This window comes from Syngnathus typhle, linkage group LG4 (assembly GCF_033458585.1).
Source record: "Syngnathus typhle isolate RoL2023-S1 ecotype Sweden linkage group LG4, RoL_Styp_1.0, whole genome shotgun sequence".
Classification (NCBI taxonomy): domain Eukaryota; kingdom Metazoa; phylum Chordata; class Actinopteri; order Syngnathiformes; family Syngnathidae; genus Syngnathus; species Syngnathus typhle.
Window position 1 is genome coordinate 21,416,480 of NC_083741.1, and position 24,100 is coordinate 21,440,579.

Here is a 24,100-nt window from a genome sequence, read left to right on the forward strand (position 1 = left end):
TTGCTGAATCATCACGTATAAAACCCTTCTGTTGTTTTGGTTTTCCGCTCGCAGCCGTTCGGCGTCAACCAGCCGGGCCCGTACGTCATGTACACCACGGTGGACTCCAACGGTTACCTGAAGAACGCCTCAGGTCAGTAATTTTCAGCCGGGGGGAGTGACCTTTAACTTGAGTTAATGGATTCACCTTGGACTAAGGTGATTCGGTTGTATCGGATCATTTGACTAAAGTTAGCAGATTGAATTCTCTTTTACCGGCTCACTGGCTCGAGTTAAACTCATCGAACTTTTGCGTCACCATTGTATTTGTGTCTTGAGAGGACACTCTCCGCTTACAAGGACGATTTTTTTTTCAAGCCCCAGCAGTTTATTCAATACTCAAAACAGGCAGAAGAAAAATTACCCAGTTCTTGTCTTCATTGGACTTCACTTCCATCAGTCACATGAGCATCCTGCAGGTAGATCTGGCGTGATAAAATACTTTTTTTACTCCCCACCGCGCTGTGTTGGAAACATTGTTTCGACCCTCCTCCGAAGTCTCTATCATTATTATCATTCAATTTTCCTCAATTCCTCAAAGTCGTCCTCTTTCAGGACAACACCTTCACATTGCATCAGTAGGAAAAAACAGGCGGCCAGGAGAACAAACCATTTCCCCGCCTATGTTCCTCACCAATGCCAACTTCCACGAACCATGTCAGCCATCATCTTTTAAACTATGATGTAACCTGCGCGGTGACCCGCTGTCACAAGAAGCCACGTTTTTAAAAGCACCCAAGACATAATGACAGGATGTACGTATGATGAGACAGGACGTTAGCTGGAGTAAACTGACATTGCACTACGCCGGCAAGCCAGCGGGGTCAACGATAAATATAGCTCATGTGTTGTCGCGGCTGCCGGCGCCGCTGCTGCTGTTGTTGTGTTTCCTTTTTGACATACAGATGGTTGTTTTAGCTATTAGAGTAGAGTCACTGCCGAAGTGTGCTTTTAAAGCCAACGCTGCCATTACATATTATTAGTGCTGATATTTGTTGTGATAACATGAACAGTACTAACTAGAAAACACAGCGACGCTAGAATAGAAAATATTTTAGTAATGTACTTTTTTTTGTTCCCCTTGTAAAGTGCAATGGCCAATTTGTTTCGAAAAAAGCAACAATCTTATCTGTCTATGTCGCATCTGAAGCAGAACGCCAAACTATTTAGCATTAGAACATTCCGGATGATTGCTGTCTGGCTTCTTGTAATTCAGCCTCCTCTATTTTTTTTTGCTGCGTTTCCACTGGAGTGCACACGGGGGAAGGAGAAGCTGACTAGCCCACGGCTTCGCCAGCACTATTCCCCCGACTCCTCATTTAACAGCAGCAAAATGCTGCCAGGGAACTGCTACTCGTGTGTTTGTGTGTGTGTGCGCACACCAAACGTGTTTGCGTGTTGGTGATTTCAAGTGTGTTTATTTTGTCGTTTGTCGCTCGAGGGACTGTAAAATATGAACAGTGGCTGCATGAGGCCATGCTGTGAACTTCATTGGCCTTTGTTTCTATGATGGAAAGCAAAGAGCAAGGCTGATGATCACCTGGAGCAGGTCATCCTCGTACGCAACCACTACGCTTGTGTTTTCACTTGGGGGTTGAGCATCTGCGTGCTAACATGCAAAGCAGGTAGGATGGATGAGCGTGGCAAGCAGCACACTCATCACCGGCTTCCCGCTGAGATTGTGGAGCTTGCAGTGATGAACGCTTGCCTGCACACCCAGATGTAGATTTTTTTCGTCAAGTTAGTCGTACCTTGTGAGCCACTTTTTTTTTTTTTTTTTTGGTCGATTTGGACACATTGGACTTGTCTGATTTGGTTGCTTGCAGTTCTTTTGATTGATGTCATATTGTTATGGGACTGGATTTTAACTTGAGAGACCTCTTCTAAAAACCAGCAGGAAAATGCCAGTTTGGTTTTTTAGCAAAAGCTCTGATGGAGACAAGTGTTCTCGAGGGAAAGAGAATCAATGTTGAACTTTCTTCACTCTGTCCAATTAGCCTAATGACTTATGGGATTAGTAACTCTCAAGAAAAATCACGCAGCACACAGTCTCTCTCGACCTTTTGGAAATGAAACGGTAGTCGTCCATATGCATATGGAGAGCGTATTACTATTTCGAACGATTCCAGGTACCTTGAAGGCTAGCTTGAGCAAAAAGCCCGGATTGTGCCGGAAGTTAAGTTCACGGAAAATGATCAACTGACTGAGTTCAACTGACAATGGATTGTTTGAATGAAAAAAGATAGAAAGGAATGAAAATAAGAAACATGATGACCTCCAAAAAGAAAAAGACAGACAGAGAGAAATATATAAAGTTATTATTGATCAGGGTCTCTTGTCCTTGTTTTTTTTATGTCCTTCATGATGGTGAGGCGCCCTCCTCTTAACTCATACCTGTCTCGTCTCGTCACTTTCATGCGTGCCCCCGTAATCTCGTAGCCCTCATTCATGCGTCCACGCCGCCATTTTATGGACACCATAAATCATTACAACACCACTCGCCACCTTTGTTGTCTCATGATGTCCAGAGGAGTTGCTTCTTTTTTGTTGTTTGAGGTTGCTGAAGGTCGTAAAGCCCACACTGGCCGCGGAACTCCATTCTGACTCAAATAATACGAAATGAGAATTTGATGGAAACTAGCCAATGAAAATCAGGCATTACTTTTAAATTGTGGGTCCACAGAATTATTTTTAAAATTGTTTTTTTCCCAACAGTAGTGTCCTTCGTCGTACACATTGGCTCAAATAGTTTCAGTTTCAGAATGTTTACAACACACCAAGAGTAGTCCCCAAAGGCTCCGCCCCCCCCCCCCCTTTCTCCTCATCCTCTGCAATTTTCTTCTTTTATCGCAACGGTTTCTATAGCGACCGGCACGGGGCATTGGGATTACTCAGGAAACAAACATTTTGAAGTCACACATTGGCTTTCCTTCATGAAACACCCCATCCTCAGTTTATCATCAGAAGACGCTCCCACAAATTCCTTCGTGACACCATTCTTGGAACTTCTCAATCATACCTTGTACATTTCTTCCATCAGCATAAATAAATAAGCGCATGTTCTACTTCATGCTACGAGCTCGTTTAAAACCACACACTCCTTAAGGATGCGGCTCCTCGTCATTCATTTTATGTTTTGGTCGACCCAGTAAGCTTCGGGAGACATTTCCTCTCAAGTACGTGCGTGACAACTTGGGATTAATATACGAGAAATACTGAAATGCTGAAAAGGCACACACAAATGGAAAAGATCCATTGTTGACTTGTGTGCTGGCTGGAATTCCCTGCTAAGTCCTTGCAGACTTGGCTTTGGGATGTAACACACATAAAGAACACACATGCCAGCATCCTCATGTTGTGAGATGGCTTTTCCCCCAGCCATCGCCATATTTCCTGTGTTCTTTCAGCCAATAGACACACACACACACACACCAGACTCCAAAGCCAGCCTGGAGCCTTGCTTGATCAACACACACGCCACACGAAGCAGCTAAAAAAAAAAAAAAAAGCCCGAATAAATGGCATTGGACACTTCAGAGCCAGTACACTGCAAGGGCCAACAAGGTAGTTGCACTTTTTTGGCACCATCACAAGGGTTTTCTCAAAAGTTTTATGCGTCATCAAAGGTCATGCAGTCAGGAAATCTCAAACTTGAAGAGATTTAGCTTTACTCGTCTGTCTAGCAGCTACACATGGTTCAAAATTGTTAGCAACATGATCAAATACAATAAAATATCTAAAAATAAATAAAATAAAATAACAAATCTAATAAAAATAAATAAAATTAAAAATCTAATATAAAAATAAATAAAATTAAATTAAATGGCACATCCTAATTAAAACATTCCGCAACACATGGTACAAACCCTCAAAAATCAAAGGCCAAAAAAAAAACTGCTTATGCATCGTGTAGCAACTTAGCTTAATGGTTTTACACTCAGAGAGCTCAAGTGTTGTTTTTTTTACGTGCTTTTGTGTGACCTGACCCTCCAGAGGTTCCTCAATCTGAAAGGAAACGGCCAATGTCGAGGTTTAAGCGAGGCGGAGGCAGAGCTTTGCAATGTGCAGTCTATCCACATTACTTCTGATCACTGGCTGCCTCCAGGCTTCCTCGCTCACTCGGGTTTGCTCTCTCTCCTCCCATCTTTGTTTACCACGTAGGGAGGTTGATTTATGTCGGCTGCACTTGGAAGAGTTGGGCGGCGTGGGCGAGACTCAGCAGCTGTATGGGGGGGGGGGGGGGGGGGGGGGTTATATTGGCCACCGCTCATAAAAGAATATTTGCATTTGATGTTTAATTTCATTTAAGTCGCCATTGAGGCCGTGATGTTTAATAGTCCATAACAAAGCTGTTTTTTTTTATTTCTCCATCCATCGTACGATATGTGCGTGAGTCAAGCATTTGGCACTTCCAGTCCCTCCGATTTGATTAGAAGAGTCGCACCAAAGAAATATGCAAAGAAATAATAAAGGGGTATTTTTTTTTCATTATTTTTGGTTAGTTTTTTCTTTTTCAATGCATTTATTTACAATCCAAATCCTTTCAGATTTTGGCTCTTTTTCACATTTCCAATTGCTGCTTTTCACAGTACTTAGGTTTCTTACCGATTGTATTCATCTTACTTTTGCCTGATTCAGAGAAGAAAATGTGATGTTTATTGTTTATACGAGATTTTTAGTAACTTGGAGTCTTCTTCTTCTTCTCGCAGCGGGTCAGTTGAGCCAGTCAGCGCATTTCTCCTTGCAGCTACCTTACACTGTGCTGGGCCTTGGACGCAGCGCCAACTTCCTGGACCACTTAGTAGTCGGCATCCCGCGCCGGTCTGGAGAAGTGGTGAGTCCAACTTTGCTCTTTGCGGTTGTGAAGGTGTGTGTCGTGATAAAAAAAGATTTAAATTGATTTCATCATCTTTTATCAAATCATAGGTTTCACTCAAATATAACACTTAATATACTCCACGTGCATTCATCTTATTCCACTTGCCTGGGAGGCACATGTGCTGCTTCTTTTCTGTCCACCTCCGCCTTCGATGGGGACAGTGCGGTCCGAGCATACAGATAACCCGCAAAGATTTGATGAAAGCTCAAAAAGATGAAGGTCACCGCAATACCTACAATTTTGCCAAATAATCGAATTCCGAATCGTATTTTCCAACTTTCTCTTACATTGGATTCATGATGGGGCGTCTTTTACGACATTATATCGATTGACTCACAATACATTTCTGTAATCCTTTCATCCCAATATTTGTTTATACAGTGTGTTAATTGATATCATCCCGCTAGTTTCCAATTTTTTCAAAGTGTTTGGTCTTAAGTCAAAGTCAAAGTCCGCTTTATTGTCAATCCCTTCATATGTCAAGACACATAAAGAAACGGAAATTCCGTTTCGTCCATCCCACGGTGACGAGACACAGTACACGATAAACATACAATTAGACGACACAAAATAAAAACAAGAAGGCACAAACAATAAATAATAAATCAATAAAATGAGTGATGAATAAATAATAAACAAATAACCCAATAAATGTCAATCAATGTCAGCTATCTTAACAGGATGTTTTTGCCCCAAGGCAGGAAACTGACTCTAAAAACGGGAGAAAATTGCAAACGGTGTTGAACATTTAGCGGCAGGCTAATCGTCGTATTTTATTTCTATTTATAACTCACGATCTTTTCCAACGCCGTTGACAGTATCACGATACAAGAAATGATCGGTTGTGTGTCCTCGCAGGAGTTCAGGAAGCAGGAGTGGACTGCTATCATCCCCAACTCGCAGCTCATTGTCATCCCCTACCCCCACAATCAACCCAGCAGGTATACACACACACACACACACACACACCCATGCACGTTGCCATGGACACCGTTGGCTTAGCGGCAGCTCCTCATCTCTAAGCGACAACACACTTAAGTTCGCGGCACAGATTTCCTGGTGTTGTGTAAACACACGTACACACGCACACACACACACACACGGAGAATGTGATCTCATGGTGTGTCACAATTGGCGATACAGATGGCAGCTTCCAAGCGCACACAACATGGATACCACAAACTGCATACCTTAATGATGTACCAGCAGCAGATGCTTTCTTAATGTGACAATATTTTCCACAATCTTTTCCAGCGCCTTCCCTCGTATCACGATACTGTATATAATTGATATCACTGCAATTTGTTTTCCCCAATTACATCAACGGTTTCATGATAATCTATGATGTCACAAGTTTTCATTCCTTTTGGTGATATGGCACCTTAGTATTATTGCAATATTTATCAATCAAATCTGTGATACCGCATTAATATCATTGATGATGTCTCAATCTTATCACGCGGCATGGTATACTTTTTTTTTTTCTTTAACCCCCCACTGAAGAGTTATTTTGCGACGCCAACTTTCGAATGAGGCTAACCAATCAAAAATGATTGGCGACTCTCCTTTCACTCTTCGTCTTCAGCTGGAGCGCCAAACTGTACCTGACACCCAGTAACAGCGTGCTACTGACCGCCATTGCCCTCATCGGCGTCTGCGTCTTCATCCTCGTCATTATCGGCATCCTCCACTGGCAGGAGAAGGTCGGACGCACACACACAAATAAACACACACACAAAGCTAATATCACTCTGGAAGATCCGGAAGGACTAATTTATTGGCGTCTTCCCCGCTTTCAGCTCAGCGGATCTGCTCTTTCATTAGTCACATAAATACATCCTCCGGGGAGCCTCGGCCGCCACTTATTTTCCCGTCTTTTCTGCTCACACCATGACAGTCACACTCCCACATCACGCATATGAGAGAACGTGCAACTTTTTTTGCTTGCATTTTTTTTTTCCTTCTTTGCAAGGCGCAGCGTGAACGCCGACTGCTGAGCTCGCTCGGCGCTGGCATCCTTGCCCGGCCATCTGCCGTGTGTGTGTTTTATGTACATGCGTGCGACTGTGCATGTGTGTGTATGTGTACGAATGTGACCCTGATATTATTGTGATTATATTACCAAACTTCAACCATCCGCGGAAGCAAATTCTAATGTCACATAAGTATGCAATGCATATAACATTTTAAGAACACATATTTCATAGAGCCCTGAAATAGCCCAATATGGCCCCTAAAATGGCTGCTTTGAACTAAAATGGCAAAAATGCAGCCTCTTTTATTAGACATGGCCTCTTGAAACCTTTTGTGGGTCTACTCATGCTCAACAGTGGCGCATTTTCAAAACACTGTTGCCTTTTAGCCGTAACTTAAGGTCAGCACCAGACGGCTGACTGGCATTTAGCATTTGGCCGGTTGTGTTGACTTGCTGGTATTTACTCTTCTAACAACAAAGTCAAGTAGAGGACGGGCGTGAAGAAGCTAACTTTGCGCAGCAAACATCCATACGGAGCAAAGCACGAGAATATTTAAGGAGGCCCGATCGATCACTCCAAAGGAAGCCTCTTCCCACCTGAGGCGCAGCGTCCGACTTAATTAATCCACATCAGACACGACGGCGTCATTAAAAGCGTCGGATGGACACAAATCAATACGCCGCTGCTTAATGATGATTCACGGGTCCCGGATGACGGATGCCGTCCCCCAGATGCCCGATTAGAGTGTCTGCGTCGATGGCGGAGTGCCTTGCCAAAGCCAAGAACAGCCAAGCTTTTCATTTTTACCTCTGCATGCAAAAAAAAAAAAAAAAAAGCAGGACCACCAATCAATACCTAACAGGAGGAATCAACTATTGATTTGTGGGAGGAAAAAAAAACTGTTGACAGACTGACAAATTATTTATTATCTTTTGGATGGACGGAGTCAACATCACGACATCTTATTAAAACTTATAAAAACACGAGGACAAAAAGCTGCGTGCACCGTTTCAATAAGACGTCAGCTGTCACTTCAAAGAAACTCGACGGTGCTGTGAAGAATTGCTGCTGTCGGCGAAAACCTTTTTGGCCGAGATGAATATTCTTAGCTTGTCATGCCAAAGGGATGAGTGGCAGGTGCGGCAGGGAGTCGGGGGGCACGGGGGGGGGTCTTTGATTGTGACCTAATAGCGTCCTGTTATGCCTTCCTGATTGTTTTTTTTTTTTGTGTGCCTCAGAAAGCAGACGACCGGGAGAAGAGGCAGGAAGCCCACCGCTTCCATTTTGATGCCATGTGAACGGCCATCATCTTTTACCTGCTGTCACTTGCACCATTTCACATGCACGTTACCTACTATGCCGCTAACTTGATAGCTGTCCCCCCCTTCACCTGTTTCTGCCCCACCTGGCTTTACCTGTCCACCTTTATCTTCCGCATTCACTCCGAAAAGGCCAAAAAAAGCGAGTCATTTTTCCTTTAAAAAAAATTGAGGCTAATTTTATTATCCGGAAAATGTCCGTGTTCCGAAATAGCTCATGTTGGACTTTGCCACGTCGTTGGCCAGTCTAACAAAATGGCTGCTGTCGGAGCATTCACAGTGTTACTGTCCAATTTCATTCCGTTTTTTGCTCGAATGTCAAATTTTATTTGAAACTGTTTTGCCAAGTCTTTAAATCATTTGAATCTAATCTGTCTGCAAGCTCTTTTCTATTTGAAGCTACTGTGTTTTTGTTTTTATGTGGTTTGGGATTTGCACTTTCTTTTTTAATTATACGTGTAATTTATTTGGTTTTGCGAACGCCGCAGCTACTCGATGTGAATAATAAAAGGTATTGACTGTGACTTTAGAAGTTTCTGTGCTTTCTGCTTCTGCCTGAAAACTGCAGTCTGGTCTGGTTGTACAACCCCACACCTCCCCCAGCTCTTTTCTTCAATTGATTTAGGTAGAGCAGTGAAATGAAATAGCTTTTTATTTTTGCTGAGAAGACCACTCCGCCCCCCCGACACACGCGTTCCCTCCCAGAAACCTGCTGCATAAAACATCCGTAATGAAGACACAAGTATCATAAGCACAACCGGAAATCGTCATTTTCCACATCCATCCATAATTGAATCAATTGTGAAATCCAACCAAATCAATCACTAGATATCCAAAAAATGTGCCTGTGGGTGAATTGTAATTGATTGTGATATAACAGTAAATCTAATTTACATAATAATTGCACACTGTATTTTAAGAAGCACCTTATAAATACCTTCGAACACTTTAGCCCTGATCTTCATTCGTAACATTTCTTGGCTTACTGTAATTACTATTTAAGTGTTTTATTTTTAAAGGTGCCAACCGGAAAAGGCTTTGTGCTTATGTCGTCTGCTTTGACGACGCTGGTGACGGACTCACGCTCGATGTCAGCAACGCCCGCGGCTTTAAATGCTCCTCGTGCGGGCGCAGCTCCTCCTCTGCGCGCCCACGGAATTTGGAGCAGAGCAGACCTCATTCTCCTCCTCATCATCATCATCCTCCTACTCATATTAATTTCTTCTTTTTTTTTAACTCTCCCTCTTTCTTGCTCTTTGGATATCTACCTGGAACGTCTCACTTGAGGGAGGGTTGCAAGTCCCAGGTGGAAGCCGCAAGCTGGTGAGTGACATGGCCGGTCGGAGAGACTGAGAAGCTCCAGCCGACTTCCATTGCGCGCACAAGCCGACGAGGAGGCGTTGGGTGCGAGACCCGCGAGATGGATGAACCCCCTTGTAGATGTTTACTGGGCGCTCCTATGAAGATTGACGCGACGGGAGGGTTCTAGCCAGAAAAGGAGAGCATTTTTGCAGAGGAAATAATGCACAGAGGTGAGACTCTTTTGAATTTTTTACTTATTAATGAAATAATTACCATTGAAATCTTATGCAAATTAATTACCCCCTTTCTAATAGTGTAATCTCGGGACTTCATTGGAAAATTTGGGTTAGAAAACAAATAACTAAACCACTCCCTAGAATGAACCACGGACTCATGTTGCCTGCGTGAGCGAGCATCGTCTCGGTTTGTGTACCGGAGTCGTTAAATGCGCCCCACGGAGCTGTTGGGGGACTTTCGTGCGTAAAATCGCCAATCGGTGGCCACGAATGTGTACACTCATTTATAAATCGGAATGTTTCAAACTAAGGGCGTGCGTATGTTACTTGCACACTGGTGTAATCAAAATGCTGCCACTTTATTCCATGCAAAGTCAACGCCAACATCGGTCAAGCGTGCGCGTCATTTAAACGGCGTGTGGATGGATGGGCGGGCGGATAGACAGAAGGATTGACGGATGGATGGATGAATGCATAGATGGATGGATGGATTGTTTATTTATGGGACGCATTTATTTGAGAGCAGGCATGGATTGGTTCTTACTTCCAATTGGAAATAGATTTTGAACCCATTTCACTGTATCTGTCAAAAACAGTTTTTCTTCCTGAATGGCACTAAAGGTGTGGAGGGGGGGGGGGCTGAAATTGAAAATCCGAAACATTCTGCCTTGTGGTCTTGAAAGCAATCGACAATATCCCTGCCACAACTATTTTAGACCTGACACGAGAGAGATCATGAAAGTGTGATTGAAGAATGGCGCAAACAGCGGAAAACTACAAGGGGCTGGTTTGGGACCAATTTTGTACTATTTGGGGCTTTTAACATCTTTGAGGGTACAAGGAAAGCAGAAAAATTTTTCTGTGATTAACCAGTCGAAATCTGATGAAAGAACACGTCTTCTGATGCCAAAAGGAAAGTCATGTTTAAATAAATGGTCTGATTGAGGCATTTGCGGATCAATCATCCAGTGATCGGTTGATGTCCTGCGTCTTACTCCAACCAGTGGCGGTTAAACCGGGTGACAAGAAGTGGCAGCTGCCACCCGACTTTACCAAACGTTTGCCACCCCACTTTCCTCCCCTACAATCAATGTATCAATACAAAATGTAAAATTCTGTAGAAATGTTGAACGTCAAGCATAGAAATTTGATTTGGCCATGGAGTCAAAATAGACATCATGTGATTGGACAGTAAAACCATGTGACCTCTCCCAGCAAATCAGCAACAAGCGATCGTAGTTCAGTTTTGTCATTAAATGAAGTAACCTTATAATAATCCTTTGAACAATAATAATACAAATTTAGATTTCAATAGAGCCTTACAGGGAATCCAAGAAAAGAAATCTATACAGTGTACAGAGATGGCTCTCTTTATATGAATAATGCAAACATAACAACGTAAAACATCATTATTCATACTCATGATATAATTAGCTTTTTCCCCCCTCAGCGTGGATCCTCCTCGTTCTCATAGAAGAGGGCCTCGCTCTGGCACAGAGAACTAAAGGTAAGCCCGACCAAAAGAAAATAGGACTCGAAATAATGCTATAATCTGGATACTAAAATCAATATTCTTTTCAAAGACTCCCTGAGCGACAATGGCGTCCAGAGCCCGAACCAGAATGATTGCGGCACGTGGGTACGCAACATCAACGGCGGCGTGTTTACGTCACCAAAGTACCCTGACACGTACCCGCCTAACAAGGAGTGTGTCTACATCCTGGAAGGTGAGCATTGGAGGTAGCCTGGACTGAGGTCCTCAAAAGCCACTACACTTCTTGCTTTAGATGTTTCTCCATTCCCACTTGATTCAAATCATCATCTCATCAGAAGCAGTGTGCCTGCCCCTTATCTAACTTTTTTTTTTAAATAAGTGTTCACAACATGATTCAAATACCCAGAAGGAGAATTAAACTGGACTTTTCTGTCAGCCAGTGTCCAGACCACAGTGATGCATGCTCATCTTTGTTTGCACGACGTCACGCTACACCTGGAGGAGGTTCCCCTCCGAACGTGGCTCAATTGCTCCCCCTGTAGAGTCAAATAGGCATTACAGCTAGGTAACTTGGTTTCTTCTTGTTGACCACACACAGAGATGGACGCTCTAATGACTGTTATTTTCACAAATAGACTGACATAATAGCAATGCTGTTTTATCCATTGACACCAAAGACCAGCCAACAATTTTTTCAATTAGATAATTCTAACAATAAAATGCCTAAATAAATGCACATCTTGTTTTCCATTTTCCAAAACGTGACGAATGTGCTCCTAACGTGACCTTTCATGCCCCGTCACTAAACAGCACTACCCAGGCAGAGGATCCAGCTGACCTTTGACAAGAACTACTACATCGAGCCGTCCTTCGAGTGCCGCTTCGACCACATCGAGATCCGCGACGGGCCCTTCGGCTTCTCGCCTCTTATCGACCGGGTGTGCGGAGGGAAGAACCCGGGACTGCTCACCTCTACCGGGCGCTTCATGTGGATCAAGTTCACCAGCGACGAAGAACTGGAGGGTCTCGGATTCCGGATCAAGTACACGTTTGTTGCAGGTGAGGAACTACTTTTATCTCGCAGCACAAAAGACCGTCCTAAGGTTCTGGGTTCGAATCTGTTCAGCTGGGCTGGACTCCAGCTCACCCACAAACAGGGGAGCGGAAGTTTATTGTGTCATTGTTTTTTCTCAGACCCTGACTTCCATCTGCATGTGGGGGGACTGTTAAACCCAATCCCGGGTAACTATGCTTTTATTTTGAAATGAAAGTCTGCCCTCATCTCATCATCCTCTGCTGGTTTTCATCCTCCAGACTGTCAGTTTGAGCTCAGCGGCTTCGACGGGATCGTTCGCTCCAATCAGGTGGACGAAAGCAAACGGGTCAAGCCGGGAGATGCCCTGGATTGCATCTGGACCATCAGGGCCCCCCCTCAGTCCAAGGTCTGCACGCATCTTTCTGATACAGGCCAATTTTTCTTGAATTATTCTTAGTTTCTCGTCCTTGTCGTCTTGTCTGTGTATTTATTCCACTTTTAAATGAGATGAGGGTTAAAAAAAAAAAAAAGACAACTGTGACTCACATGCGAAGCTAGCGTCGCCGCCCCTAGAGAACATGAGTCACAGGCGCCGACGTAAATTCATGCACATCTGATTAAGTTCCATGAGTTGTGCCACGCCATGTTTTATGCGTAGGCTCAAGAAGGCGGCTGGCACGTCATTCCGAGTTCATTTAATTACTGTCATCAACATGGAACTGTAAATATTAGTATCCGAGCTGATCTACTGCTGATATTGTTTGTAAATATGTCTTGCATTTACTGTTGACCCCATGAATTGAAACCTTGAGAAGGTCTCACAAATCAGGTTGGGGTTGTTAAACAGTAGAGGACTAAGTATTGACCCCTGCGGGACTCCACAGGAGGTTTCCATGGGTCACACGGTGATCGACTTTACCTTCTTTGAGAGATTACTGAAAAAAAAATTGTCCACATTAAAAGTGTAACCAACTAGACTTTATTGCGGGGCGGCCGTCTGCATTCAGCGACCCCTCATCCGTCATCTGTTCACCCGTGCGTGCAGATCTACCTACGCTTCATGGAGTACCAGATGGAGCACTCCAACGAGTGCAAGAAGAACTTTGTGGCCATCTACGACGGCAGCAGCGCCATCGAGAACCTGAAGGCCAAGTTCTGCAGCACGGTGGCCAACGATGTCATGCTGGAGAACGGCGTGGGCGTGGTGCGCATGTGGGCCGACGAGAAGAGCCGACTCAGCCGCTTCCGCCTGCTCTTCACCTCCTTTGTAGACCGTGAGTCAAACCTCATCTTGTCAGGCTAGATTGATTCGGATATAACCTCCCAAAGGTTTTTCCCCACATGATGCTCACTGAAATCTCTCCCATGGTATAAACCAGCTCAGTTATCTTAGCCTGGCTGCTGGTGTGCTCTCCATTAGACCTTCAGTGTTTGCTTTTGTGTTTTTCTGACTGTACCGTCAAAATGGCTTCTGGGCCTTTTCACACCATGGGGATGTTATTTTGAAATGATGTTTCTGTCTATCGCCTGCAGCCCCTTGTTCGGCCAACACCTTCTTCTGTCACAGCAACATGTGCATCAACAACTCACTGGTGTGCAATGGTGTCCAGAATTGTGTCTACCCGTGGGATGAAAATCACTGCCAAGGTAAGACGACAATTAGTCACTTGGGACATGAAAGCGTCAACCTGACTTGAACTACAAGACTTTACATTTGAAACGCTGCAATTCTGCAAAGAAATGTTTTGGAGGTTAAGACTTGAGACTTTGGACTTTCTCCTATCTCTGCTCATATCTAGAGAAGAGATCCGGGGGTCTCTTTCACCAGATCACCAAGGCCCACGGCACAGTTATTGGTGTCTCATCCGGGATCGTTCTTGTTCTTCTTATCATTTCTATTCTGGTCCAAATGAAGCAACCACGGAAAAAAGTAAGCTTTCCCAAAGTCGAGCAACACGGCTGTAGTGTGCATGCCAGACCACTAGTGGCCACTGTAGCCTCGCAATACAAAACCTCAGAAAGTCAAAGTCACTCGTGTCCCTGAACAGAAGATGTTCAATAGTTGTGTGTTTTGCCCAGGTGGTCGTCCGCCGGCCAGGTGTCTTCAACAAAGCGGGTCTCCAGGAGGTCTTTGACCCACCTCACTATGAGCTCTTCTCTCTGCGTGACAAGGAGATGTCGTCTGACCTGGCCGACTTGTCAGAGGAGCTGGACAGTTTCCAGAAGATGCGGCGCTCGTCCACCATGTCACGCTGCGTACACGAGCACCACTGCGGCTCGCAGGGCTCTGTTGGGACGGGCGGCGGCAGCATGAAGCACAGCCGCACTACGCTGAGCTCCATGGAGCTATCCTACCACAACGACTTCTCCAAACCACCACCCATGAAGACCTTCAACTCCACCGGCACCTATAAGAAGAGCTGCTACGGCTACAAGCAGCACGGGCAGAGTCACGACTGTGACCAGCAGGTGATCGAGGACCGCGTCACGGAGGAGATACCCTGCGAGATCTACAACCGAGGGGGCGGAGCTACAGGTGGCCTCGGCGGGGCAGTGGGCATCACGGGGGGAGTGGCCATGGCTGGAGGTATGGGGATGGCGGGCGGCGTGGCCATGGCCGGGCCCAGTGGCATCGCCGGTGGCATCGGCGGTGGGATGGGAGGAGCCTGCGGCACACTCACCATCCGTGGCACCAGCAGCCGGAACAGCACCTCAGTGGTGGACCCACAACAGCGCTCCATGTCCATGGACTTCTAGGAGGAGAATCTTACCTTGTGAGGTTGGAAAAATGAGATGAAGGAACGGGAACAGAACCTCTGTGGTCCACTACCAACATCAATCCATGTCCATGGAATTCTTGAGGAACAATGTGTGTTTGAAAAAAAAAAAAGCGAATCAAGAAAGCAGAACAGAACATCAGTGGCCACCTACCAACAGCGCTCCATCTCCATGAACTTATCGAAGGGGAATTTTCTCACCCTTGGATGGCAAAACCTGTTCCATAGAACCAGAACAACCAAGATGGTCCAAATCCAGACATGCATGCAGACACTCGCTTGGTCCATGCAATCAGCTCGACGGAAGAACCCAATGAGAGATTTTCTGAACTTGATACAACCATTCACCTGGCCATGCATAGGTATAACAGATATACATGTATATTTAATATAGTGACTTCAAATAATTTATTTGATTTATTTTTTATTATTATTATTTTGGTGCGTGTTCCTTATCTGTCACAACTAGGATTTATTGACCTTGTAACATGGAGGGGATTGATGGGATCCCCAAAGTTCTCAACGGATCGGTCTTTTGGTTATATCCAAGTAGATTAGTCCAAAGTTCACCTTGTCTGCTCACAATCACCCGATCTGTTTCTCCCCTCGCCGAGTTGGGTTGCATCACGACAAACCCCTGTGACGCAAGACTCATCACGGTCACAGGAACGCTAAAAGAAAGTAGTTTAAGGTTCTGCTGGACAATCGAACGCACCAGCACATTGCCAAATGCACTTTAAGCAAAGACTTGACCAATAAGTCAGCAGTCACCATTACTGACTCTTGTCATCTGTATCATCATTATAATATTAAGGGTCTCTAAACCTGACTGGTTCACAACCAGAACCTTCTGGAGTTCCTTCCAAACTGTTTAGTATTTGGGGAGGTCTCGTTCAACGCCACTATTATTATGCTTCGGGTGATTTAGGTTACAATTGGACCGTTGCCAGAGTCTATTTGGAAGAGTTCCGTGTAGAGATGCACCGATCCGACTTTTTCAGTTCCGATACCGATACCGATGCCGTGGTTTGCGTATCGGTCGATACCCGATACCGATCCGATATTATGGTTGACTTAACAAGCTACATAACTCTACATGTGGAACAGAAAAGACCAAAGGCAATGGCATCAGGCAGACTACGCAGTTCTTTGCTCTAAATTAGGGGTGTCCAAACTAACGGTCCAGTTTTTATTGGCCCGCAGCAAATTCTGAAAACATAATTGAATATGGCCCGCACAAGAAGCTTGAGCTCAGCTTCTCAGTTTCCACACTAGATGGAGCCCGCCACACAAAGCGTTTGACGTCCCATTAACACCCCCCCGGAAGAGAAGCGAACACGCAGCGTTTGACATCCGATTAGCCTCCCCCCCCCCCCATTCGGGAGAGAAGCGAACGCGCAGCCTTTGACGTCCCATTAGCAACCCGAAGAGAAGCGAACGCGCAGGGTTTGACGTCCGCTTAGCAACCCGGGGAAGAGAAGCGAACGTTCGCTCCATGTTTGCGTTTGTTTAGAAAACTCTCGTGGCATGCGGCACACGTGCTGCTGGCGTATGACGTAGCCCGCGTCCCAATAGATTAAGGAAAGTATCGGCTCACAGATCGGCTGTATTTTCCGATACCCGATCCATCTATTTTGTTGATATCGGGGCCGATATCCGATCCAGATATCGGATCGGTGCATCTCTAGTTCCGTGTATTCTAGGTTGGGCCCACACCTGATTTCCATTCGTGTGTTCACACATCACAGAACAAATCACATGAATCTGGAACACCAACCAGAGTTCGAATATAAGGGACCAAATTGTGTTTGTGTGTGTGTTACCCTAGAGTGTGGTTAGTTGTGGTGTGTATTTTTTTTTTTTTGGGTTGAAGGGGGGTCACCCAAATTCAGAAACTGGATTTCACTGAATTCATTTGGAAGCTCTCAGTTTTGAGGGTTTCAGACCACTTCCGGACTGACCAAACTAACATGACAGAGGTTCAAAAGTGAAATACGATGTGAAAGCACCCCTAAATGAGGTTAAATATTTGCATTAGTAACTGACTCAATGAACTCCAGCTAGGTTATAATGGACCAACCCTAGGATAAACATGGGTCATTTTTGGGGATTAAAATGGACCAAAGTGTGAAAGGACCTTTCAAAGTCGTAGTATGTTTGGTTTGGTCTGAACTGGAGTTCCGGATTTGATCAAATGAACCGCACAGAATGTAAACCCGAATTATAGCCTTCGGTCTTAACTAGAGTAGAATTAGCAGTGTTTCGTGCTGGTTTGGAAGCGCCCTTAAGAAGTTTTGGCTGTGATGTGACTCACCAGCGCCGTCTAACGGACACGCTCGGTATTACAAGACATGTCCGAATATCCTTTTGTATTTTTTTTATCAGTGCTGTGTAGCTGACTCGCTGAATCTACTTGTGATGGAGTTTGACATGCTTTGTTGAAATGGCAGCCCTGCTTACCTCACACATCCACACGCAGACATAACGCCTAGCGCTCCGCCACGGAAAGAGCACACCAAGAGACTCTTATTTTGGTAAGAGGAAAGTGTTTTTATTTTTGAATCCCCCCCCCCCTCCCCCTTGAGAAATGTACAAGCACAACGTCCCCTCAAGAAATGATTGACTTAATCACAATGTATGATTTCATTCTATTGGATTGAAAGAGAACCTGCGGACCAGCCTGTGGGAGCTTCATTGTACAGTGCTATAAAAGTGTCAAATAAATGCCTCACCCCTAATAGGACCTTATTTTATTTCCTTAGGAAATTGTGGTGCTCACTCATGTTTCATTGTGTATTGACTAACTGGAAACAAATATTATTATTTTTTCTTTGTGGCCTAATGTATATATTTAATATATATTTTATGTATTATTTAGTTTTTATTTGTGAGAAATATTAGTGGAATTTTTATTGGTGAGGAAATTATATATAATATAGGTTATTCAATATTATGATTAAAATTTGTTTGTATGAATAAGATCTAGTCTGAGCCCTCTACGTATTTGGTACTTCTTGCAGTTGAGTAAATGAACACGTCCACTGTAATAGATCATTTTAAAAGAAGATCTCAAGGAAATCAGGTAAGAACGTAAATGTAGTATTATTATCATTTCAATATGTGGTCCAGATCCAAACATAAAATAGGCCTGTGTTCTATTTGAACAAATGATGTGAGGATTATAATAATTATCTGATAGAAGTTTGCGGTACACACAAACACACATACACAACTGCATTAGTCAAGCTGCTGCTTGCTGACAAATTTGCACTTTGCCTTCCCTTTGCTTCCTGCCATCATGCATTTGTCTTCTCTGGTGCTCCGGGCAGCTCTCTTAAAAATGTCACCTTCACGAACACGTTGGTCTTTGCTCCGATGTGCAGCCTCTTGTTGTGATGCACGTCCAGCCCTGGCTGCCCAGACATGAAAGATCATCACAGTGGGGTAGCAGAATGTGTGTAAATATCAGGTTTAATCTCAAGACCAAGATATTATTTTATTGCATGAAATAAACATGATTTTTTTCCCTTTACTCAAATGTGGCCTCTGACCTCCCTTGTTGCCAAATTGGTTATAATTGGATCAGCTCCTCAACAGTGCGGTTGGTTAATGCTTATGATGCTGAGGCCAATTAAACCTTCCAGGCACAAGGTTAACCTCAAGCAAGTGTCTATTTTCTTGAGCTTTTAAAATGTCCTCTGACTGCTTGAACCATTGACTAGATTGAGAGGAATTTTAGGACTAGTACAGAGGATGCTCCACTAGAGGGCGCCAACATTTGTGGAGAGGGCAGTGAGTTGATATTCTGAGGAAAATATAAATGAGAATACCTTGGTCTACCACCAGTAGAAAATATTTTTTGACTGGGGCATGTTTTGTGCATATCTGATGAACCTGACGCTTTTTTGGAGGGATATATTTTATGTGTAATGTCAGTGAATCGACCAAAGGGGGCGCACAACACTGTTGACCCCACCGGAAGTGAAGGCGCGGAAGGCGAGCGAAACATTTTCCACCCGGCACCGTCCGTCTCTTTGTCCATCCACCTCCTCGCTGAGAGCAACATCCGCAGCGACAACCATGGCCAATGTTGCCGACACCAAGCTCTACGACATCCTCGGCGTGTCGCCGTCTGCTTCCGAAAATGAACTGAAGAAGGTAAAGCGCATAGCGGGAAGGGGGGCTTGCTATAAAGCCGGCAAACGGCACGAAGCCCCGGCTGCCTTTGATTAGCCGAGGCGCTTTGAAAAAAATGTAAGCAGGAAGTACGTCTTTAACATGGCGTGCTAACATTAGCTCGCCATCATGCTAACCGGCCTGGATGCTCGTGTTTGTGACGATGCGGATGAAAACGCGATAAAATGTCCGAAGCGGTGGTTTGGCCTTCCAAACATTTACTCTAATAAACATTTGAACAATGTAGATGAGCGATTACTTGACTTCATTTCGAGTATGTGTGCGAGTCATTTACGGTTTGACCTCCCCTTGGTAACCGTACAGGTGTTAGTCATGAAGCCAAGCTTGGCAAGAGTTACGACGTGGCTCTATTGATCCAAAATAATTCTCGATAAAGGCACATGATTGAAAAGGGACGAATAAAATGAATAAAACCGGACTTTTGCCGTCATGTTTTTTTAGACCACTGTGCGTCAATTCGGTCGTAAATGAGCTCCGTCAAGTCTAAAAAAGACTCCAAAATATAATACTAAGTGCATTGTGGTTTCTATTGTAACTAGCGGCAACGTTACTTCGTTCAAAGCTGTCTGAGAAGAGTTTACATTCTCGCTAGCCTACGATGCTAGCAGTTTCTCAATTACACAACCTTTCATACATTGTCCCGCCGCCATTTTATACGGAAAGTCTTTGTTGGTAAACTCATTGGTACGATGATTTGATTATCTTATTCAACCTCGTTTCATTTAAACCAGCACTTATATAATCTTTGGCTTTTGTCACGTAAGACGCGTCATCACCAGATAACGTCGTGACGTCATGTAGCACATGTGCTGTTGGAGTGATAGTGTGCTATCTCCACAGGCATACAGAAAGTTGGCCAAAGAGTACCATCCGGACAAAAACCCCAACGCTGGCGACAAGGTAAAAAGTTGGACATTTATTCTCATCCGCCAATTATATTTTATATACCTTTTATTCTGTGGTGCAAACATCTCGTGTCACTGCTTCAGTTCAAGGAAATCAGCTTTGCCTATGAAGTTCTGACCAACCCCGAGAAGAAGGAGCTCTATGATCGCTATGGCGAGCAGGGCCTGCGGGAGGGTGGCGGCGGCGGCCCCGGCATGGACGACATCTTTTCGCACATCTTTGGCGGCGGGCTTTTCGGATTCATGGGCGGTCAAGCCGGACGCTCGCGCAACGGCGGCCGGCGGAGAGGCGAGGATATGGTGCACCCGCTCAAGTACGCACTGGGGAAGATGGAGGCTTTCTTTCGTGATCGATATTTTTAGCATGACACAGATCTTAATGAGCACAAGCGTGTTGAATTCCGTCAAGGCAAAACGGCTTTCATGTCGGCCTCTTGGTGGATTAAGGTAGTTAACCTTTTGCGCTGCCTGGTCGTCTTGTTTGCATTTTGCGCGGCCATGTAAAAGGGGGCGGCACAATGGAAATCCAGAACCGGGGTTAATTGGGGCTGCATTTGCATGAGACAAGACGACCCCCCTGAAACGGCTTGCTTCGGAACGCTTTTCATTCATGGTCAAAGTGGCTCATTTTTCATTCTGCGTCCCCCCTCCTCCAAAGAATCCAATTGCAATCTGAACCGTTGTTTCCCTCGCAGAGTATCACTGGAGGACCTTTACAACGGCAAGACGACCAAACTACAACTCAGCAAAAATGTCCTGTGTAGTACTTGCAACGGGTACGTTTCATCCACTTCCGCCGTCTTCCGAGTTCAGTTGAGAAGGATTCGCTGAACGGGTTGCGATGATGCGTTGCAGGCAAGGAGGCAAGACGGGTGCGGTCCAGAAGTGCACCGCTTGCCGAGGGCGCGGCATGCGCATCATGATCAGACAGCTGGCGCCGGGCATGGTGCAACAGATGCAGTCCGTGTGCACGGATTGCAACGGAGAAGGTGTGTTTAATTTCTTTGGACATTCTTCTGGGCCTTTTTCGTGTTATCCGTCTCCTCAATTTGTCATCAAGCTACTTGCAGATGGTCTTACCGTCTTGACCTTGGATGCGCTTGTCTATCATTTTCTTTCAATGTTTTCTGGTAGGTTGTTGTTTTTCTTCGTGCTTATTAGTTGTGCTGTGTGATAAGACACTGCGTTGCTTCTCATTTTTCTCATGACTTTGGATGAAACGTAATGGTAATTTGTGTTTCTAACCGCTTCCCGGTCATTCTGCGCCCTCAGGTGAGGTGATCAGCGAGAAGGACCGCTGTAAGAAGTGCGAGGGCAAGAAGGTGGTGAAGGAGGTGAAGATCTTGGAGGTGCACGTGGACAAGGGCATGAAGCACGGCCAAAAGATCACCTTCGGCGGCGAGGCGGATCAGGCACCGGGGGTGGAGCCGGGCGACATCGTCCTGGTGCTGCAAGAGAAAGAGCACGAGGTGAGCGCTCGGCTTCGCTGTTTTCAAATTGTGTTTTTAGTTTTTTTTCTATTTTTGTTTACTCAATGTTGAAGTTGAACAGTTCACCTGTGGATTAGTGAATAGTTCAAACATTTGATCAAAATTTGCATTTTCGGGGTTAGGGGAGTTTTGATTTGCATAGTAAAAACCGGTAGACACCATCAGTTGGTGGGCATTAGAGCGCCGTCATCACCAGCAGGTGCTGCTTTTAGACATCTCCGCCAAAGGAGCAGCAGCACATTGTCCTGACAACTTGCCTTTCATCCAAGCCCAAGTTGCTACGATGGGACCTCTGGCACAGTTTCGTGATTCCCATTTGAACTGTTAACGTGCAGTGCCTGCGGGATTGCATTGAGTGTTGAAGGGAAAAAAGAGAAAAGAGAACGATGGCTTTGATTCTTCTTTCAATAAACCAGAAGATTGTCCTCAGCATGGTAGATTTGCGAATGGAGCATAGGTACTGTACCTGTGCTTGTGCCTTCTGTCAGCAGCGTTCCATCTTGTCACTTTTGTCACTAGACAAAAGCTGTCTGACTAGAACAGCTGGCCCAGCCTGTGCAAACTTGCATCTAGCATAGGTTAGCTGAGTAACACAACAATAGTGTCTTCTTTTTAGGAAGCTTCTACATCAATGGTTCATTTGTGTTTGTTTTTTTCCCCCCGCAGACATTCCGGCGGGATGGCAACGACATCTTCATGAACCACAAGATCGGCCTGGTGGAGGCGCTGTGCGGCTTCCAGTTCATGCTGAAACATTTAGACGGACGACAGATCGTGGTCAAGCATCCCGCCGGCAAGGTCATCGAGCCAGGTTGGGTTCCTCCTCGGCTCTCCTCCGCGCCATCAACAAAACGAGTGTAACGGGACCTTTGTTTGTTGTCAGGCTCGGTGCGGGTGGTGCGAGGGGAGGGCATGCCGCAGTACCGCAACCCCTTTGAGAAGGGAGACCTGTATGTCAAGTTTGATGTGCAGTTCCCCGCCAGCAACTGGATCAGCCCCGAGAAACTGGCGGTAACGCTATTTTGTTTGTTTTCTGGAAGAAGAATAAATGTGTATATTTGTGTTACATTTTGAATAGTTATTTTCAGTACTTGACTGTTTATTGCATATTCCCAAAAATATATGACGCTTTAACAAAAAAAAAAAAAATTGCCCTCCAGGAACTGGAGGACATGCTTCCATCGCGATCAGAGGCGCCGCTCATCACAGGCGAGACGGAGGAGGTGGACCTTCAGGACTACGACGTGAGCCAGGGCTCGTCGACGGGGGGCCGCCGGGAGGCCTACAACGACAGCTCAGACGAAGAGGGCGGTCACCACGGCCCGGGGGTCCAGTGCGCCCATCAATAGCCCAGAAGCGGTGAGGCAGTGGGCACAGGCGGCAAAAATAGACTTTGTTCTTTGTTTATTTAAAAGAAGCTGCAGACATCCTGCCGTTACCTCCTGCGAGGCAGAGAAAAATCTCTTGTTTGAATGTTGCTTTCCCCCCCCCCCCCCCCGCCCTCAAAGAATTTACAGTAATTTAACAAATGAACACATTCACACGAGCCATTTTCTCATAGAATGTTTCAGTTTTACTTTTTTGTTTTTTTGTTACAGCTTTGTTTTTCTTGGTAGCTTTTTACATGTCGGTCCAAATCCTCATCCTCTTCCTCTTCTTTATATTTTTAATCCCAGATCGTGTATATCTTTCAACTGGTTACCGCCTGTATTCAAAGCGGAGTGTGATTTTAAAAACAAAACGTATATAGCAAGAAATAACACACACAAACAGGAAGAAAAAAAAAGACGATATAGCCTGCACCTATGTTGACATCCTGTGCATGTACAAAAAAAACTAGTAAAAATTGTTAAGCTTTTGGTTCCGGCACTTGTACCGCAGTCACAAAAATCATTTAAAAAAAACAATGTTTAAATTGTTGAATAAATTGTTGAAGAATCACATCATCGCCTCATTATTAATAGCGCAGCATCTATTTCTGTATCTTAAAGCATTTAAATGTGTATTATTAAAAAGAGCCAATGGTAGTATTGGCAATTTGGATTTTTGTGAGCCGATTTTTCATTTCCCCCTCAAGTAATTTGCTTTTACATTTTTGGTTAAAAGAAAAGAGGTTTTAACACCAGAGCTTTTTAGTTTGACCGTGTTTTTTATTTTTAAGATATTTTATTTTTAATCCTTTTTTTGGTCAAAAAATAGTACTATTTTCATAATTCATTGGATTGAAGAATTCTTAGTTTATTTTCTTATGCTCAATAAAGGGGTTTAAAAGGTGTTAGCGTTTTAGAATTTCTAGTTTTGTAAAGGTCAGCAGCATCAATGGGGCTGCTTTGCAGCGTCTTTGTGAAAATTCATGTTTTTGAAGGGGGATATTTGTAAAAAAAAAAAAATTTTAGAAATTTAAAGGAAATAGCCTTGGTCAGTCTTCCTGATTGTCTATATATTCTTA

The 24,100-nt window shown here is 44.6% G+C and overlaps 3 protein-coding genes across 3 annotated transcripts in view; all 3 read left to right on the plus strand.

The window, feature by feature from the left end:
- itfg1 (integrin alpha FG-GAP repeat containing 1) overlaps positions 1-8,737 on the plus strand; it is a 48,454-nt gene extending 39,717 nt beyond the window's left edge. Inside the window, exons 14-18 of the mRNA XM_061275830.1 lie at positions 55-133; positions 4,749-4,873; positions 5,777-5,859; positions 6,504-6,621; positions 8,133-8,737. Coding sequence (XP_061131814.1) covers positions 55-133; positions 4,749-4,873; positions 5,777-5,859; positions 6,504-6,621; positions 8,133-8,192 — 465 coding nt within the window. The 3' untranslated portion in view covers positions 8,193-8,737. The remainder of the gene's footprint in view (positions 1-54; positions 134-4,748; positions 4,874-5,776; positions 5,860-6,503; positions 6,622-8,132) is intronic.
- Positions 8,738-8,822: 85 nt separating this feature from the next.
- On the plus strand, positions 8,823-17,797 carry LOC133152312 (neuropilin and tolloid-like protein 2). The gene is made up of 10 exons (XM_061275829.1): positions 8,823-9,745; positions 11,202-11,258; positions 11,335-11,478; positions 12,057-12,305; positions 12,441-12,488; positions 12,561-12,688; positions 13,328-13,556; positions 13,816-13,929; positions 14,082-14,212; positions 14,362-17,797. The coding sequence occupies exons 1-10, from the start codon at positions 9,736-9,738 to the stop codon at positions 15,037-15,039; spliced, it is 1,788 nt and encodes a 595-aa protein (XP_061131813.1). The 5' UTR covers positions 8,823-9,735; the 3' UTR covers positions 15,040-17,797.
- Positions 17,798-19,036: 1,239 nt separating this feature from the next.
- dnaja2a (DnaJ heat shock protein family (Hsp40) member A2a) lies at positions 19,037-23,592 on the plus strand. The gene is made up of 9 exons (XM_061275844.1): positions 19,037-19,217; positions 20,097-20,156; positions 20,246-20,475; positions 20,857-20,937; positions 21,017-21,150; positions 21,434-21,630; positions 22,318-22,462; positions 22,535-22,662; positions 22,812-23,592. Exons 1-9 carry the CDS (start codon positions 19,140-19,142, stop codon positions 22,998-23,000), a joined length of 1,242 nt encoding a protein of 413 aa, XP_061131828.1. The 5' UTR covers positions 19,037-19,139; the 3' UTR covers positions 23,001-23,592.
- The last annotated feature ends 508 nt before the right edge of the window (positions 23,593-24,100 follow it).